This window comes from Cariama cristata, unplaced genomic scaffold, assembly GCF_000690535.1.
Source record: "Cariama cristata isolate BGI_N322 unplaced genomic scaffold, ASM69053v1 scaffold19000, whole genome shotgun sequence".
Classification (NCBI taxonomy): domain Eukaryota; kingdom Metazoa; phylum Chordata; class Aves; order Cariamiformes; family Cariamidae; genus Cariama; species Cariama cristata.
Window position 1 is genome coordinate 35,254 of NW_009593204.1, and position 20,593 is coordinate 55,846.

General features: G+C 37.0%; 1 protein-coding gene across 1 annotated transcript in view; it reads left to right on the forward strand.

The window, feature by feature from the left end:
• Nucleotides 1-2,771: 2,771 nt before the first annotated feature.
• Nucleotides 2,772-20,593, forward strand: part of PITPNC1 (phosphatidylinositol transfer protein, cytoplasmic 1) — a 44,707-nt gene continuing 26,885 nt past the window's right edge. Inside the window, exons 1-4 of the mRNA XM_009709574.1 lie at nucleotides 2,772-2,916; nucleotides 6,836-6,924; nucleotides 7,372-7,379; nucleotides 19,241-19,312. Of these exons, the coding sequence (XP_009707876.1) occupies nucleotides 2,789-2,916; nucleotides 6,836-6,924; nucleotides 7,372-7,379; nucleotides 19,241-19,312 (297 nt within the window). The 5' untranslated portion in view covers nucleotides 2,772-2,788. The remainder of the gene's footprint in view (nucleotides 2,917-6,835; nucleotides 6,925-7,371; nucleotides 7,380-19,240; nucleotides 19,313-20,593) is intronic.

Consider the following 20,593-nt stretch of genomic DNA (forward strand, 5'->3'; position numbering starts at 1 on the left):
AGAAATATTGGCTTTATGGCAAATTGTAATTCCTCGCTCCTCTCATCACCTAACCTTTTCATGTTCTGCAGGCTATAAATTACTGATCTCTTTATTTCCATTAGAAGATAAGCACCTTATCACCTTTCCCCTTTTCTAACATCCTTATCACTCCACAGGCAGTAAGTGTCTTTATTCTCAGGTGGTCTAATTGATATATATCTAATTAAAGGCAAAGCAGTTTTTCTCAACTTGTATTCAGCTTTGAAGTATGTTGCTTTGATTTCAGAACTGAAGAACAGCTTCATGTTCCTGAAAGTTTTCCTTTCTCCAGCTGAACTAGTTGATCAAATGAAATACTCCCTCTGTCCACAAACTTTGCCTTGCCTGTGTACCAATGCATTCATTTGTTGTTAGTGAAGAAGAGAAGACAGTTTGTCATGGAATTAGTTAAAAGGTATGTGTGAGGGCTGTGACTCTTCAGAGCCTTGAGGATTAGGACAAAATGTTCAAATATGATGAGACAGAGAAGAGGAGGATTCAGTAGAGACTAAGGTAGATAACGGGATTAGCAAGAAAAATAATTTTAGGACTTATGTCTTAAATGGAGACGTTTTGTGTGAAGGAGGTACCAGAGATGGGAAAGCTGAATATATGGGCAGGAGATAGTGCCAGCATTAAATTGTTTAAATAGCATTATTCTACTTGTCATTTTAGTGAACGTCTTGGGAATATTTCTAGGTAGTGAGAGGGTAGATTCTCCAAAGTTATATAGGATATGAAGAGAAAGAATGATCATTCTAATTAAACAAACAAAGCCATCAATTCTCTCTTAATTATGAGTAGAAAGGAGAGGCAGAAACATGATGTGCGTAACACTGAGATTTCCAGGCAGTTCTAATTTGCATAGCTAGCACTTATGTAGACATTGACTAATTTTTTTCAAATATTACAAGGGTCATACAATTAATTGACCTGACCCGTATGACATTTGCTAGTTTTATGACAACTGTTTGGGTTTTTTTTTGACCCTAGTCCTCTTTTTTTTACTAGTTCCAGGAAGTTTTATGAGGGGGTTATGTTCTTTACTGTGAGGAGATGTATGAAGAAAAGTAATGGAAAAAAATCCACTGAAATTGGATTCTTCTGATCTAAATTAGAAGAAAAGAAAATAGATCCAAGGTACATCATCCTTCCCCTAGAGCACCCTTTTGTCCTTAAAGAACCTTTTTATGAACTTGAGGCATTTTTAGTACTGTGGAATTATCAGCTGAAAGGCACTTTTTTGATGCAAATCATTTGCTTCACTGTTGTAGTGTTTGGCTGTCAAGGAAGGAGGAGGTGTCCATTCAGTGCTAGGAGAAGGGAAATCCCTGTCCCCAAAGCAAATGTTTCTGCACGATGCAAGTTCTAAATTTCTTACTTTCTTGTGGCCTGCCTGCTGCAGGGCAATGAAATGGAGTTACGTGGAATTTATGAACTTCTGTAGGGAGCCTTCCACAGTCCTATTCTTTATCGTTTTTTCTAGCAAGACTGTCTTATTGGCAGTTGTTAATAAGGTCTGTGATGGTTTGGGTTTGTTTTTTTCTTTTCCCCCCCAGCTAATTGCTCTTTTGATTTGGGTTTTTGGGGCTTTTTAAAGTATGTGATAGGATTGCTGTTTATAATATGTAATATCCACAAGAATCTCATAGAGTTTTCTGAGGTCAGACTGTCACTATGCTTTTGTTTGCTTATGCTGAGCTAGTACTTGGCAGCTTGTGTAGTAGCTCAGCCATTCTCTAAATTAACAGGTTGTACTTTGCATTTGAAGTGATTGATATGATTGAAGTGATAAGCATGTATGTGCCTAAATAAATTACTCTGGGGGAGAGAGGGATCCAAATGGAGAAAACTGGATAGGTCCAAAGACAGTTTGTTGTAAGAACCGTGTTACATTCAAGAATGTGGGAAAGACTTACGTAAGAATAAAATCTCAGACCAGAAGATGTATGGGAAAGTACAATTTTTACTCTAAAGTCTTTGTTGATGAAGGTTCAAGGATGTACTTTTTGTTACATTTCTCTGGAGGCAAAAGCCCTGGTGTAGTTGCAGACATACTGAGAAAAAAATCAGTTGTGGGTACAACAATTTATTTTTCTGTGATAGCAATGTTGTATCAACCCTCCTGGGTTTTGGCTTCCTAAGTAACTCAAGCGCCTATAGAAAAAGGATCATTTAAATGCTTAAATTCATTTTAATAATATTGCTAAATCACTCATCTCAAACTTCTTTTTTGAAGGACTGAGGGTCTACGTGGGGTTTTTTTTAAGAGCTGGTCCTCCTATTTCTGTGAATCAGCAATAATTATCCTGAATCTTTTTGCAGGGCTTTATTATTTGGCATCGTGTTGGCATGACAGGAGAATCCTGTGTCCCACAGAACGTTTAGAGTTCACCTGCTGGTTAAAATCCCCTTGCATGTCAGCACGTGGAAGCAGTAGACTAATTGTTTATTTATTCTTAACTTATATGTTTATAAATACACTCTAAAAATAAAGGATTGGCCTGACTCTTTACATCTGTACACACAATAGTTTTTGCTATTTTTTTCCACAAGTGGCGCCCTGGACTTAATAAGATAATGAGAGGACCCCAACTCATAGGTCTAAATGAAGCTGCAGAAGACTGTTTTTCACTCTCGAACTACCTTTTATTTGCACATACTGCTATATCATTGTATGACATTGGCTTTTGCATACACGTGTATTACATAAAGCTAATACATTGTTCTTGATTTTGCTTTGCAGTACAGAATTGGACAGCTGTACATGATAAGCAAGCATAGCCATGAGCAGAGTGACCGAGGTGAAGGTGTGGAAGTGGTGCAGAATGAACCCTATGAAGATCCAAACCATGGCAATGGTCAGCTAACAGAGAAACGGGTCTATCTCAACAGGCAAGTGTAATAAAACTGTTTCTCTCAGCATGGGCTGTAATAAAAATTTGCAAGGAATACCCGTTCCAGGCAATATAGCCTTTCTGTTTCAAGTGGAAGGTGTTTCCATGAATACGTGCTGCTTCCTGGTAGCTTCAGGAAGAAGGAAGGTGGGATAGATCAGTGGCTTGAAGTAGAGAGATTTGTTGTCATTTCTTCTAGAGTATCTTTTCCAAGAGAAAGAATTATAACTTCAAGTTAAGGATGTACTGCAAATCAGAACTTTTTGTTTTCTTTTACACTTAACTGTTTGTCATTTTGTTTTCCAAAATTGGGGGAGGGGAAAAGCCAAAAAACTAAAAAACCAAAAACAACCACCACCACCCCCCCAAAGAAAACCAAAACCAAACCAAACCACTGAAATGATTTAAGGGGTTCTCACCTCATAATAATGTCACAAAGCCAGTATCCCATTTTTGATGACAAGAGATTTGTTTCAGCAAAGTTAATTGACATTATGAATGACCATTAGGCTTGTACAATGATGACCTTCTGTACCAAAATAACAGGCTTGAAGACACGATGGAAAAAATTGCTTTTGTTTCCCTGAAGTTCCATCATTTCTTAAAGTGAAATATGTGTCTCTTCCTGTGGTGAAATTATACTGCTGGGGATCAATGCCTCCACACTCACAGGCCAGAGATGTTTTTATATGTATGTTTGTGTCCTATGAAATATATTGCTCAATCTGTTCCCATTTTTACTACTGCTGATCTAATAACGAATATCACTGCTTTTCTGAAGTTCTTCTATTCCCCTGGGCCTGTTTTGTTTTATTAAACTTATACTCTGCAGCATTTCATAGTGGGCATAGAAACACTATAGCTATTTCTTCTACATTGCAAGTTACTCCTCTACTGCAGAACTGACATATCTAACCTTATCTCAGACTAAATTGAATCACTAGTAATGTTGCGCACACACACACACACACAACTCCAATGATACGTATCTTGCCAACATTTAATATTATTGTGATTGTAACTCTGTTCTTTCACAGGCTAGATACAGGACTTGGGAAAAATCAATAAATGTGTTCCTGTTGTAGAGCTCCCAGAAGTGGTGGGTTTTTTAATGTTTCTGGATATTTCTTTCTTTCATGTTACAAAGAGATAAGGCTTTAAGCACTGAAGAGCATACTCAGAATTACCACTTTAGGGTAATTCAGAATAACCTCAAGGACTGTGTCATAGAAGGCATGTACAAGACATACTTAGGAAGCATGGTAGTGCAGGTAATAGAACAAAGGATCTCTTACCCAAAGAAGGGTATGAACATTGACAAAGATGATCTGCATGCTACAACAGCTTGGGAAGTTTACCTAAAGCTATGGCAGATGTTTGAAGTCAGACTCACTGAGTTTAATGATAATTATGAATACTCCTTGATAATCATCACTAGATTTGCTACTTGAATCTGGTTTTGGTTCACACCACCACCAGATACTGCAGTACGATTAAAGCTTTGTGGAAACGATCAGCTGCTTTTCAGGCAACTATGGATCTCTCTGGAAGACTTCACTCATGGAGACATGCTGACATACAAGATGTGCTGAAAACTTCTCCTCTGCCTGCCTTCCTTGAGGAACAGGACTCCTTACACCTGCACAGTTCTCTCCCTCATCTTTTCTTCTTCCAGGGTTCACCGCCCTAATAAACTTGCTATCTTTGCTTCACTTCATTTTGCTCTGGACTGATCTCTCCTGAAGAAATTTGATCTTATATATTTCAGTGATGGTTTCTTGGAAAGATTTGTGCATTATTTTAATTTATCTTTTCTTGCCTGCTAATACTTTAATTCTTGCAGAGGGTCTTCTTGTGTACCAGTGGTTTCAGCTGGACTGCCATTAAGAAACACTTCCTCCCTATCTGCTGAAAGACTGAACTTCATCTGGGGAAGGAAGAAATAAAAAAAACATTTTAAAAAAAAAAGAAAAAAAAAAAGATAAAGTGATCCACAGATACCTGTGCTGCTAAAATAGAAATATTATATTTTCTTTCTCTGAGTGGACCCTTGGAAAAATTCATGTGTGTCTAGGACTGTGACTTGCTGGCAACTCTGAGTATAATGTGTGTTTTGCTCATAAAATTATTTGTTTTGGAGATGTGCTGTACCAGCGAAGATAGGTAGACAGGCAAATATGCTAAAAACAACAACAATAACAAAAAAAAGTGCAAAATGAGCAGCTGTACATTAACAAAGACATTACTAGTAAAATTTTCTAGTGCCAGTGTAAGCCTGAGTTATATTCAGAATTGTTTCCTGCCTCTGCTCTCCTGCTGGAGCATTGTTTTCAGAAGCTGAAAGTCTGCATCCTCTGGTACTTAATGTTTAGGCATCAGAGTAAAGTTTAGCAGGGGTAAGGGAGGGAGCAGAGAGATAGTCCTAAAAAGACACTGACAGAGGCTGACAAAGTAAACAAAAGATCTGATACAGTGAAGTCTATTATGCAGTATGTAAAATGCTGCTTAAAAGACTGTACACAAGAAAGGTTTATGTAAAGAAAATAATCTGGTTTTGAGCAATGTCATCAAAGAACAAAGTCAATGCACTTGACTTTGAATCTTTAGATAATGTGCTAAGGTCTACATTTTGCCTCTGGACAAATAAAATATTTATATGTAACAGGATCATGGTTAAATAAGCCTAAATGATCCAAACTCTGTATTTGCTTCAGAAATTTGCAAATATAGAAAGTTAATTTACTTTCTGCATACAGTTATCTAAACATGACTGTTTCAAACATTTACAGTTGGAAAATTGAGGTTTGAAAGCATCTACTTTAGTTCAGTAAAGATTCAGTCTTAGGCTGGATGATCTGCTCGACACATTGCCAGACTAACACAATTTTAACTGGGTCTGCCTTCCTTTGAGTGACTAGTACTGCATCTTTGTTCCTGGCAGCTTCAGTGATTATAATTGATGTCATTAAGAAAGTGTTGAAAGATAGAATTGTCATGAACTTGCCTTTCTAAAATGTATGTTTGTTCATCACTTCTTTGGTAATCTGTGTGACCAGAGTTCTGGAAATGAGACCCAAGATCCGTGGTAAAGAAAATGCTTCCACTCTTCCATAATATTATTTAATTACCCTTTAATGATCTTTCCATGTGCTGTATTCATGTCTTTCATTTCTTATTCTACTGATGTTGTACCACCGTGTTGGTAAGTTCTTTTGACAGATTGAGCTCTGAGCTATGACATAAGTTCTATTAATTCTCTTCACTTTTGTGATTTTAGTTTTCCCATCAGCAAAATGGGACTAATACTACATACCAGCCTCACAGAGGTGTTTCAAGTGATTTGTTAATTTTAACATAAAAGCTTCCTACTCAGGAGTTGGTGTTGGTAGTGCGGAAAGAACTGCGTGCTAGGCAAGTTGAACGTAAGGGTTTCGGTGCCAGCAGAGAATATGGAGGAAGAAGAAATACTCTCCAAGAAGAAATAATGGAATTGGGATCAAAGTGGACTGAAATCACATCTTTACTCAGGACCTCTTGTTAGAGAGTGCCTCCCTGTGGTTAAGGATACTGTGACACAGTTACACCTTGTATGGTCTAACCTGCTGAATTCATCTATGACCAAAGGTTTCAGGCCGTAAATTTTTAAAATCAAACCAATTTAATCTGATCAGAGGTTATTGCACTGGCACCAGTGCTCACTTTGAGAGGGGAACAGACAGACTTGGTTTTTTATCTGTTTGGGCAGAAAGCTGAGAAAGAATGTACAGTCATGACAGGAAAATACTGTTGTGAATCCAGGTATTGCTGTATCCTGTGAAACACCTGTCAAATTATGAGCACGTTTGGAAGTATCTTCTTTTCTGCAATACTCATAAGTCACAATACATTCTAATTTTATTTTTTCCTTTTATTTTCAGCAAATTGCCTAGCTGGGCTAGAGCAGTTGTTCCCAAAATATTTTATGTTACAGAGAAGGCTTGGAATTATTATCCTTATACAATCACAGGTAAGGAATAAACCAGAAATTATTACTGACTTGTACTTTTTGGATAGTTTAGCCTATCTTCAGAAGCTCCAAGTTACATATGGAGCCACAGATAGCAAGTTTCTTTAACAACAACTGCTGAACTGCATGTATTTTTCCATCTTATATTGACTGATATCAGGAAATAAAGATTATAGACTATGGATAGGTAAAAACTAGAGTGTCGTATCTATGCAATTTCTTCCTTGCAAAGAAAACATCAGGTGCTTAGATTCTGGGCTGACTTGTACCCTTTATTGTCACATAGATTTAGTCAAATATAAATCAGCAGTTTATCTGACACAATTTTTTTTAATTATTAATGTATGTTTACTCTAAAGATCTTGCATCATTGTTTTATTTCACATTTCTTTTTTTTTTCTTTTCCCTCATCATTCTTTTTTTTACAAATGGACAATTGGAAATCAGAATACACAGTAAGTTTTTCTTCTTTTTATTCTAAAAATAGAATAAATATGTGAAATATAGTAGTGGAATCCAAACTGATCCTTCTTAATATAACTAATATGTAGTTTTTCTTCCTCTTTTTATTCTAAAAATAGAATAATTATGTGAAATATAGTAGTGGAATCCAAACTGATCCTTCTTAATATAACTAATACTTAATGCATTCAATAGTGGAACTTTATTTTAGCTATTTGTTTAAGAAATTTAAGGTTAAATTTGAAGTTTTTCTGTGGGGATCCTATAAATTATTTACCTTATTTTTTTATCACTTCAGAATAACTTGATATATTTTTAGTTACTGACTGTAACAAAGAGAAGCTTCTATAAAACAGGGCAAGGCTTTTAAGGTTCCAGTTATTACGTTGAGACATGAGAACAGATTTTATTTTATTTATTGTTTTATTAACTTATAAAATGCTCGTCTCTGGTATAGTATCTGGGAAACTGTACAATCTGTAGACAAAACTAAACATAATCTGGGCATAGTGCCCAGAAAAATCAACTATTCCCTCTAGCAGAGCTAAGGCAAAATATAGCACATAAATCATGAGAAAAATTGTTTTAAATGTGCTGGCCTCAATAATATACAGTTTTCAGCAACCTTTGGAAGATGAGGAGGAGAAGATGAGGAAGTTCCAGGTGAAGGGACCTTTCAGAAACTCCTGCCTTGATTTAGTTTGAACTTCTGGCTGCAGATAAAACATAAATTACTTGTTTTTTTTAACTCTGCAGTGTTTAAAATATTTGTGCGGATTTTTTTAAAACCAGTAAAGCATACGGAGAGGAAAAAGATTTTAATGTGATAAATATGAAAGAGAAAAAAATAAAGGGATTTAAAGGCTCAGATCTGAAAGCTGAAGACTTAGAGTTGAAACGGTGATGACCAGGTTTGAAAATCCAAAGTACCAAAACCTGCGTTTCAATATGTACTGTAGATGCTTATTATATTCTTCTTTCTTTAATGTTTAAAATTCATTTGATTGTCAGAGGAAACCTGAATGTTGCATAATGGACAGTAGTAATGAAGGGGCAAAAATCTCAGCTATTGTTGTTGGAAGATATCTTCAGTGAGGCCTATCACAGTTTACATTAATTAAGGATTTACCCTTTGATAGCAGGTTTAATCTTAGGCTGGGAAGATGACATGTGCTTTGTTGTATTGATATCTGTTACTTACACTCTGTTGCATATTTTCTTTTACTGAAAGTCTATTTGAATTTTTTTATGTGGTTTTTTTTTTTCTTTAACTGTGAAAGAGACAAGTAGGAATGATTAAAGGGATGGTAGCAGACAGAAATATATGTCTGAATTTGAAACACAATACATTATCAAAACCAAACAAAACAACAATGCTATACTCACAGAATTTGAATAAGGAGGTGATCTTTATCTAATCTGATGAGACAACACCTGGAACACATTTCAGTGAAGGTGTGTAGAAGGTATACAGCTACAGAGATGTTCAAGAGCATCAGCAAAAACGATTCCAGGGTTGAAGAGACTTGTAAAGAAAAATTACATCAATCTACAAATGTAGAAGGTAGGCAAAACAGTCGCTAAGTGACAGTATAACTGCCTATGGGAGTTGGGGACTAATTACTCACCATGGTGCAAGGAAACAGAACTAGAAATATTGGGATGAGATTAAGGAAACTGTACTTCAGACAAAAATCTAAAATATATTTTAATGGAGCTGATAGACTATGAAATTATCTTCAAGACAAATAGAGAAAGTGCCTTTGCCTCAAACTGTTGAATGTAGAACAAAAATTTTAAATATACCACTGGGAATAACTCCTATCCTTGTCTGGAATATTTTTCTAAATTTTTATCTTCTATATTCATTAGAGAATTCTGAAAGAAAGAATAAACCCACAGACATTGCCCAAGCTTGGAAACCCTTTTCCTAAAGATAGTAAATTCCCTCCAAAGGGTCTGTGGGACATCCTAAGAACTAAATTGAGCCTCATTTCAAAGAAAACTGATTCTAAATGCAGGCCAATAATTGGATAAATAAGGCATGATCTTACCGAGTCAAGTACATACTGCTATGTAGTATATTCACACCTTACTTAACCTCGTAAGTTCCACTCTAAATAAAGAGCAAGGACCTTAAAGGCTCAGTAGTGTTGTTTCAGAGTATGTTAGTGATTTGGAAGACGATGTGAACAACAGACTGAATCTTGCTGATAGTCTTAAGGTTTATCAGTTGTAAGATATGAAGGCTGTTGACAAATTGCATTCAAGCACATACACTAGCATTCAGAGATTGAATGCAGAATAATTTCATCAATCTGGTTTTCCTGTGAAATATTATGAATTTCATAAATATGACCTCCTTAAGGACCTGAAATTAGGACATTTTCTAAGAAAAAAAAGCTCGCCAGTCATTGAAAATAATTTCCAGAATATTGTTCTCTGCGGTGGTAGTATAAAAAGCCAAGAGTTGATTGGATGCATGAAAACAGGAATGGAAATTAGTGTCGTGATGTTAGTACTCTATAATCTGGATCCCGTTATGATGGCATCTGCTTTAAGGAATGGTATTTGTTACACAGCAAACCCCTAAATTTGACAGCAAACAGCAGGTCTACTACCAACTCTCGACAACCATATTAATAATATGTAAAGCAAATGACACACTGAAGATAATGAGCTTAACAGAACTATTGCACAAATGATACTTTTGTGGTGTGTAATATGTGAAATATTGTAATGTCAGGAGAGCACTTTAAAATGTCTGCTATGCTGTTTGTGGAGGAGGGCCTCATTAAAACTGCAATACAAAAGACTTCCTATCAGGAAGATGAGACATGGGTAATATCCCACGAAATGCTCTATCAAAGCTTGAGCTAATCCTTGCAAGCTTCCTGCTGACATTGAGAGGGAGGAGGAAATAGAAAAAAATACTTTCGACGCTGAAGCCAAAGGAAGTCATCCAGATTCGGGGGTACTATTTAGAGAGTAAGACACTCCTATAAAGTTCAAACCCTTGTTTTAGTGGCTGGGGCATTACTTAACAGCTGTATGTGACAAAGCCTCTTAAACTTAGAACAGGAGTTGCTTTGTGTTTGATCTCGTAATTAGAAACCTGACAAGATAGCTTGCTAAAATAAATGTTTAATTTTTATTTACAAGTTAATTTAATATTGTGATTAGGTTGATGCTTAGCTCATAAATTTGGGATACCATATTTAGGATAGCGCTAAAAGGGAGCCCTATAGAAGTAACTCCTAGGGATTCTGCTCTATGAGTGATTACAGGTTTTGGGTACTGGTGAGTGCCTCCTGTCAAGCTACCCGTGCTGTTGGGGAATGGGTATTGCTAGCTGCTGGCTTTTAGAAAGAATTCCTTTGCTAGTCACAGGCTGGAGTCTTTTTCACCTTGGAGAATGGAGGAAAGATGCCTTGCAGTTCTTAGCAAACCCCTATGTGCCAGCTTATCACAGCATTTGCAAATACGTATCTTTAGTGTAAAAATATTTATGCTGTTCTTAGATATGTGGACAAGAATGACTGAACTTTCAGGAGGCTTTCTATTTTTCTTTCTGAGGTTGTCCAGCTAGATTAGAAATAATTAACTAGAAAGCAAACCTGTCTCTGTTGCAAACCAAATGAAAAAGGATTGCGTAGAACTAAGTTTCTTTACCTGCATCAGGATATTGTTACACAATAAGCAGCACAGAGCAAATACCCATTTGACCTGTTCAAGTGACAGTTGAGATTCTGGACAGAAAGAGAGGTGCCTCAAGCAAACAAATAATCCGATCACAAATGTATGGTGACTAAACCATGGTACAAAAAACTTGTATGATCAAAGTACACTGAAAATGAGCCTAACAAAGTCTAGCTATCAAACTGGAGTACAGAGAGGTTAGGAAAAATACAAACAGAATTTAAGCAAGCTCTTATGAGTTTGAAGGTGCAGTTCAAGTACCAGGGATAATTTCAAATAGTTTTGCTGTCTGATCTGAACAGCTTCAGTGTTGTTAGCAATATTTCAGTTCCGGGGCTGAAATTTAAAAACAGCTGGATAATTTTTTTTTATGCATAATTTATGGCCAACTGTTAGTTTCACAATTATAAGTATATAAAGCAAAATAAGTACTAAAAATGGCATGTTTTACTCTCTGCAAGGAGGAAGAGCATTCTTTCAACCTGCCAATGTCTCAAATTAACTTAGGAATAAGATATAAATTCAGAATATTGATGAAAAACAGTTATGGAACAGAAAGCAGGAGGCAACAATTCTTTTGATGATGTATCACAATGATACTAATTCTTCTACAGCAAATGACTGAGGCAAATAAAATTATTTCATCTGGTATGTGTCAAGGCCCCAGAGTGATGGTTGCTAAACGTTCCATTATTGACCTGCTGGTTTCTGAGTACTTTTGAGAACAGGCATGTTATGTGCTTCACTTAGTCAGCTGCCAGTTTATCCATGAAGTAAATTATCTGGAAGGAATGTTTTTGTAATTGTTATTTTTATAATGAGATGACTTGAGAAAGGGAAAAAAAAAAAAAGTTGTTTCACATAAACATTGCAAGGAATCTGTAGAGGCTTTTTCCTGTGTTCTCTTTATCTGATTACCAGTGCTTGAAATTTGGATGTAACTCATCATCCTTCAGTGCACAAACTTTTCTGCAGCTTGAATATATGAAGAGTCTGCATCAAAAATGCAACAGAATCTGTATTGCAGGATTAAAGCCTAATACAAAGTTACTACCCAAATTCCTCCCCTCTCACCCCCCAACCCAGAAGACAGGCTAACTGGTGACGTTACTCCAGTAAAACACATACTTGGTTCCTTTTGAGATTCTAGCAAAGGGAAGGACCTCTGTAGTATTTATAAGAAACAAATAATATATATTTAGAAAGCTGCAAACCTGTATTCTCATTTAATAGCTTAATCCCATTGAAACAGAGTAGATCAAACTGCTTGGGATAATTCCCTTTTTCCACCACTGGCTTACTATAAAGCAATCCAGACCCCTCTCTGATTCTGATGGGACTGTCGTTTTTCACTTGTGCATGCTGCTTCTCGCTTCCATTCTTCCTCAATAAACAGATTACTGTTGCCATATATTGAAGGAGGAGATCCTAAGGGAAGGCAAAACCAGCTGAGTTTCATAGTGGTTAGAGGCAACTTGTTAGTCGACTGTTGCCAGTTACTGTATGCAATACAAACAAATAGTGGTTTTCTTTCTGACCTTGGTTATGAGAGTTTAACTCCCTTGCTTATTTTCAAGCCTCTTTTTTTGCATTGTTCTTACTCTTTCCGCTCAACAGCACTTTTTCTGCCCTTTGCCACCTTCCTGTGCTTATCTTGCTTTCCAAATTCTCCTCCCTCTCATTGAGTCACATCTTCCAAATTCTGCCATCACCCTGCCCAGCCCTTTCCGTCTATTCTCTTCTGACTTTGTCATCCTGATTGATGCTAGCTTGTGTAGTAAATAACCTGTTACCATATAGCAGCTCAGCTCTGTGCGCTCACATGCAGTGCTGTCTGGAGTATTGTGAAGGTCATCAGTAACATGGTGGCCATTTTCCAGAAAACTTTGAGTATTCAATTAAAGAAATTATCTTTATTCTTTCTGTAAATAGCTGAAGGAAATATTGTCATTTGAAATATGCTGTAGAGACATCACTATATTATCTTCATATATCTTCTTGCATATAAACTGTAGAGATGACATCTTGTTTATCCATATCCAGGTGGGATTTTGATTTTTCTCCCATATCCAGGTCTCTCTGTTCTGTCCTTGCCATTGTCTAGAGGCATTGGTAGAACATAGAACCCATGTTACATCCCTCCTCCCATTCCATCCATCCTGCTTGTTTATAAATGCCCTGTGGCATTTTCCAGGGCTGCTGTGTGTGCCTGCCTGTTTTCCCTCCTTGGCCCTTGCTGTCCTAGCCATTCCCTCCTGCCTCAGTAAGTCTAGGGATCTTCCACTGCCCCATAGTCCCCACTTCCCTTTTGTCTATTTAGAAGTAGGCACTCCATTTGCCTTCTCCAGGTTTTTGAAGTTCAATAAAGAAATGCTGTTGTTACTCACTGACTATCAAAACAGTGCTCAAAAATTTTGAATTCAAAGAATGTGGTATCCAGAAGTTACCGTATTAAAAAAAAACAACTAATTTTGCTTGGCCCAGTCTTACCTCATTGTAGCAGTTACGGTGTTCTTTACCTCTAGGCTCCATGGAGATTGTTCCACCTGTGTTGCCAAAATAATGCATATGCGACCATATTAAAAAAAAAATAAAAATCAGTCTATAAAGTGATAGGAGATCAGAGAGAACATTTACATGAAATGTCTGCCTCGCCAGGCTTTATATTAAGATTTATGGGGGTATGATAAAAACGTGGGATTAATTTTTACTGTACAAAAATAACTCCCAAGGATTGTGGATAAATATTCACAAAGAGCAGGAGAAGTGAAGTGCAATGATGAGGTCCCCAGCAGTTCTTTGAACATTCTGCAGAAAGAATCCAAATGGAAAATGAAACTAGCTAAAACGGTATTGATGAAATAGTACGCACTCATACAACGCAGATTACAGATGGTAAAGAAACCTTTCTGTACCCTCTGTCCAGCATATTTGCTGGTAATTATAGTAATTCCTGCAGCCACCTTGGGTGTAATTACTATGCAAAGGTTAGTTTTACAGTCCTCTCCATAAAACGATTCTAAAACCCCATATGTGTTTGACTGTCTCTTTAAGACTTTGGCAAGTGTTTTGGCATACTTAAGTTCTACCCTGTTCTTGTAAGTGTTGCTTATTGCTATGGCAACACTAATCAATCATCATGCTAAAAATAGGCCTTTCGTTTTTCAAGAGGTTATCTGTACTGAATTGAAAATGCAACTGCGGTCTGTGTTTTCCGTATGCTGCTTTCATTTCACTTTATTTTAATCTGGAGATATGCATGCTTATGTGTGGCAATTACTATTGCAGGCTGCCGTTATTTCACTGGTTATTCTTTTGAGCCTTAAACCTCTCCTGGTTCTTACAAAAGGGGTGCCAAATATAGAAAGTTTAAGAAAACAAACAAACAAAAAACCCCAAATATTCTCCTTATTGGTTTTAGAGTGTCTCAAGTGTGCTGGATTATAACGGTTTTTAAGAGTTTATAACACATCTAAAAAATCTGGAGGTGACAATATAAAAGACATCTCCTTTGAGAGCTTTACACAAAGAAACCTTATCATTGAAGACACTAGAACTCTGAAGATTGTGTCCTATTATGTAGAACTTAAGTCTAATTTTGAGTTAAAGATTCAATTTGCCACTGTTTTTTTCAAAGAGGAACCTTGCAAGCTGTAGAGATAGTGAAATGGAAAACTGGAAGCAGGGCCATGTGCCTTCCTGCCTGTGCTCAGTGTATCGATCGGCTGCCAGGTTTGTGCTGGAAGAACACACCCCGGGGGAGACAGAGCAGAAAGGGAGTGGTGCTTGGGGGGAAAAAAAAAAAAAGAAAAAAAAAAATCTACTAAAAGGTTTATTACCTACCATTCACTACCAAGTTTGATTCTGGCTGTTGCATAACACTTTTAATCCCCAGCTAAGTAAATACACAGCCGCTTAAGGAGGGGAAAAAAACCCAACAACTTTTTGCATGATGAATAATAAAGTCTTTTGAATGATGCATAAACAGCTTTCTGGTTCTGCCAGAGCCCTCTGCCAATTAGTCAGAGTGCAGCTGATGAATCATGAGACACATTCTGTGAAATGTTCAAAAATCTGGACCCTGCTAAGTGTTCCTGAAAGCCAGTGAGACCCCCCACAGCTGCTAAAACAGTGGTTGCCAGTCAGTTGAGTTTCTGAGAGATGTATTTGCAATGGAGTACTTTTTGGTAAATTTTAGTTTTCATTGGGGGTAAATTCATGTTACCATTTATAATCTCAAATTAGATTGTTATAGTCCTTGCCTTTATCGTAAATACACAGGGAGGTTGACTTCTGATAGCTTTGTGCAGAAAATGACTTTCTGCTCTCTAATGAGGTGGCTTGAGGTAAATGGCGCTTAGAATTCTTCTGTAATACTCTGAAGATCCCTAGTCTTTTCTTAATTTTTTTTTTTTTTTTAAATACAAGGTTAGAAGATCTCTTTTTTTAATTAGATTCTGGGTCACAGGAAACAACTAGGTTCAAGCAGTGGCTTGCTGAACTGCTACAGGCGGCTTTACACAGCTTTAAGTTCAATATATGAAATGGCTGCATTTCAAAGTGTCATGATCTGACTCATTGCTGGTAAACTCTAGGCAGTGATTGAACATAGCAGATATTTTTTAATAGCAAGGTAAAACCAAAATCTAGCATTTGGCTTTATTCAAAATTTTCTCTGAAACTGTAGCCATGCTTCAAATCAACAGCAGAAAGGTTTTTCTTATTTTGCATTTTTATCCCCTGCTGTACCTGAAACTGTGACCTAAAAGCAACTATTTTGATAAAGAAAAATGGTTTTGAGTATTGAAAAAGGTACTCCATCCAGCAACTCCTAAATTTCTATAATTAGATCATAAGTAAAGAAACTAATCAGAACCAGGGATAAGGAACTGCTTTGGAAGGGTGTTAGCTTTGTAGCTGTAAAGGTGGAACATGCTATCCTGAAATTCCTTCTGTTAATGGAGTTTCCAAACCTGAGAATGGGACCATGAGAGCAGCACCAAGTCCTGTGGTAGACCCTGCTACTACTGAAAAGAGCTGAGAGAACTGCACTGCCCAGAGCCCTTAAGGTCAGCATAGACAGAGCAGTTTCTGGAGCCACTGAGGCTTCCGACACACCACTAGACTCAGACTGTAAAACTTAAAAGTTTGCAAACTCAGAAAGCTCTGACCTAGCTACTCAATCTCCTCAAGCATTATAGTCTTGATGACCCTTCCACTAGTGATAGATCATTGATGTCATTCTGTTTTCTGTTTTTCTCAATTGCTAGATTTTATTTAGGGAATGTTGATTTTGTTTAGTTGTGTAGCAAAGAAAATTAAATTTCAGTTCTCAAATCAAAAGGGTAGATACTTACATGTTAGTGTGTGTGAAGTAAAACATGGCCTAGAGCAGTAACCTTGAAATATGCAGACACGATGGTAGTAAACTCTGTTTTCCCTAATCACCGTTCTAAACAATTAGTATATCGTAGATAGTATAGCATGCATCTCTACCATTTTCAATGAAAATGTTTCTAAAAGCTGTTATTCAGACCTAAGCATTGGGTCCTCAGTAGTGCAGTGCCAGTTACTGCAGTCAGTAAGCAGTACTAGTAACTGCTGATAAAACAAACTATTCATTGGCAGTCTCCTCTCATTTCCTCAAGGATGCTTTCCCACTGGATACCCATATGCAGAGGTCTAGGTTGTTGTCAATAAGAGCTCTGTACACCTGGACTGTGACCCCTGTAGTTACACATCTTTGTAAAATACAAGGCTGCCATATACTAAATTTTGGAGATCAATAACCCTTGTTTTTACCACTCTAGCACCACTGTAGTTATTTTCCAAATGCTCTAAAAACTGCAGTAGAAGATGTCTGTCGTTAAGTTACACATTTTTTAAAAATTTGCTTTTCATAATCCACCTCCAGCAGTAATTTACTTTTCAACCCTCCATGGTCTTCTGCAAACACAGAAAACAACTAGACTGTTGGTTTATGCTGTTTGAATACAAATCCTCTGAGTGACATCAAATGTTGTTTTAGGACATGCTGGCATTCCCGTGTATCCTGGGTTGTTCCCTATTCTTTGTAACATCACATTTATAACTGTTCTTACTCTATGAACATTTGATTATAGAATTCTTTTAATTAACCCCTTTTATTCATATCTGTTTCCAACTAACATTTATATAGTTCAAGGATACTCATTCCACCTTTTGGATAATTTTGGAGATACAAATTACAACCTTATGACAAATCTTGGCGCTTTTTTCCTTTTTTTTTTTTTTTTAAACTTCTTTCACTGTAGTGCCTACTGTTTGACAAGGCTTTTGTTTGCAGATGCCTTTGGATGTCTGCCAGAATAGGAGCAACATACTGAGATACATGGTGAAACCTCAATTGGGAGAATATCTGGATTTTTTTTGGTGTTAATTTGTGTTACAAGATCCCCAGTTCTGATAGACTGCTTATAAATAGTGTATATTTTCAGATGGCACATCCTGACATGTATACATAGCAAATGTTTAATTGCCCACAAAATATAGGTAGTAGGAGCTAGCAGATCTGTCATTGAACTTGCCCCATCCTGCACTTCACATACTGCTGATTTTGGGGGGTTTTTTGCCTCCCACATATTCACTCAGTGAACAAATTGCATAGCTGAGAGCTAGTTACAGTTCAGATTGGATTGAAACTCATAAATGTGCTACTCCACAGAAATCTTTAATAAAAGGCAAAACATTTGTAAGGTCTGAAGAGAAGCCTGTGCAATCTGGGCATCTGCAGCACCAACGTGTTACATGGGAGTATTTTGTTATGTTAATAGGAAGACAGTTTGACCAGAAGCCTTCCATGGCACCACAACCTTATTCTGGCACAACCTTCTCACTTGTTTTTTCAACAAGGATTGATTCTAGATGTGCTTATTGAATACTAGATATCCAGTGATCAGAAGATTGAACAATGACTTGTTGAGCAATATCCATGGAATCAGGAATATATTTTCTGCAGTCTCAAAGGAGCTGGCTTCTCATTTCCATTCTGTTGCACTACACCTGGCCTTCTAAATCACCTTTTTTCTTAGTCATCAGCCCCTCCCTTAGAAGAACTCTCTGAATTTTATCAAGTCCAAACTTGGACCCACAGCAATGTGAACACTGAGGCATCATAATGTCCTCATTAGATAATCTGTATGTACAGCACATTAAATAGTCGTAGTCTTCACAAAGACACTTTGCCACAGGGTATTAGTGATGCATCATACAAGGAACCAGCACTTCAGTTTCACTGGCAGTTAGGGCAAGAAAAGACTTGATGACTAATAGTGAAGATGCTGAACTAGTATCCTTCAGAGTTTGTTAGACAGCTACTCTATCTGCATATCTGAAAAGTTGTTTTGAAAGAATGGTGAAATGCTAAATAAAAGATATTAGAAATAGTTTTTCCACTGGAATTATGTTACCTAGTATAATAAATTCTAGTCTTGATAAGCCAACTAAATTAAGCAATCCAAAGAAAAATAAATTTATTCCCATATAAAATAGAGAAAAATTACATTTAATAGAAAAAAGTTCGTGCATTCTTAATTTTCTTGCATTATTATCCAAAGATTGATTTGGGTTTAGCATAAAGGAATTTCCACAGCAGCTCATAATCCATCTTAATTTCATTAACAGGAGATTATGCTTTAATTCATTTCTCACTGAAAATTTAAAAAAGCCCTCACACATCAAAGCATGGTTGTCTATTTGGTTAGCACCTGCAGCGAGTGAAGTATCCTTGGATGATTTTATATGGAGGATAGACCGATGCATGATGACAAATATCTAGTTGCTCTCGAGATCTTAGTGAACTGAATTTATAACAAGACATTCAGGGCATTTGTACTCTTGTGCATAGTGAGCATGAAAACTATTGTATCTAGTTATTCCAGAGTACTTATACTAATTTATTTATACCTTCATTATAGTATTCAACTTTTAGATAGAATCTCTACACCCCTCCAGAATCATAAAAACCTTCACTCTTATGTTCTGTGTACCTTTACTCTTTTTCTTGAAGTAATCTGAAAAAAATAAGAAAGCTGATACCAAACAGGATGTACTGAATATGTCAGCTGACAAAGCAAGGCATATTTTTAATGTCAAATGTATTCTTCTTTTGTTGCAGTGTTCATTTTTGCCTAAATTCTCCATTCATATAGAGACAAAATACGAGGACAACAAAGGAAGCAATGACAGTGTAAGTATGATGGCTTTTGCAAAATTTGATTTAATGCTTTTAGTTAATCGTGGTCTGTATCTAAGGGTTGTAGATCTTTCAGTCTGAGGAAACGGCCTAATCAGGCTTGTATCTTTGCACCTGCCTGGGTGTCCTGTTCATTAGCAGCTTGTCAGCTTGCAGAGTAGTTACCTCTAAAGCCCCACGAGATGGAAAATTCGCATACACAACTTGCCTTTTGCATCTCACCTTCTGCTTGTTACTTCTCTAAACATGACATACTTTACATATGTGAATTTAGTCCTGATGAACATTCATGGAGAGTGAAGAAAAGATTCCTCTTTTTTTTGGTGTAATTGTATTCCACTTTATTTGTTTCACATTATTCTCTCTGAGTAAAGAGGGTTGAATTCAAAGGAGCTGTTAGGAAGAGCAAACAGGAAACTAAACAATGGTCAGAGACAAGAGATCTCAGTAAACAACTGCAAGGGAACAATGGCTGGACTACAGAGGTGACGCTCTTGGCAATCACATACCAAAAGTTAAAAAACTCTCAGAGTTAGAGCTTAGAGATGAAAAGGATAATTAACTACGCAAAATTCTCTCTAGAGAAAGGGTGGGAGTGAGTAGCCAGCAGCTGCTGCTCGGGAGATGCTCAGGAATAGAAGGCAGGAGGTCAGTTGGATTTTGTTGCCCTGACAGGGAGCAAAGCAGAGTCATACAACTTGCAGCAAAAGAATAACATTTGATAAAGCCAGGCATGTAAAGATTCAACCCTTGGATTAATACACAAATATGTTTCTATATGTTTCATTTTGGTTTGCTTTAAACAGTCATTTTTTGGAGACTTATGGGAAGAAGTTTCTTATAGATGTGAAATACAGGTTAAAATGTCTGGAAAATTGATCTGTAGTAGAGAGACCTAATGAAGGAGTGTTTAAACTCATTCTTGAGAAAGAAGGTGGCAGCAAAGCAGATTTTAAGGGGTATGAGACACAGAGCCTTTCCGTTTCCAGGGGTGTCCCTCTAGCAGCCTTGTTAAGGTTAAAGTGTTCTGTTCTGCAGATGGGAGGGGCATTTCCCTAACTGCCTTGGGCCTGCGTGTTAATAAGGCTGACAGCTGTTGCACTGCTTATGGCAGAATAATTACATGTAAAAGAACAAGGTATAATTTTGAATAGCGCTTTTGGCATACAAACGCTTTCCCAATGGGAACATGACAGAGATCCTATATTAGCCACTAGATACCAACAGTTTTCAGCCACTGCTAGTCTAAGCCAGATCGAGTGGGGGGGGGGGGCG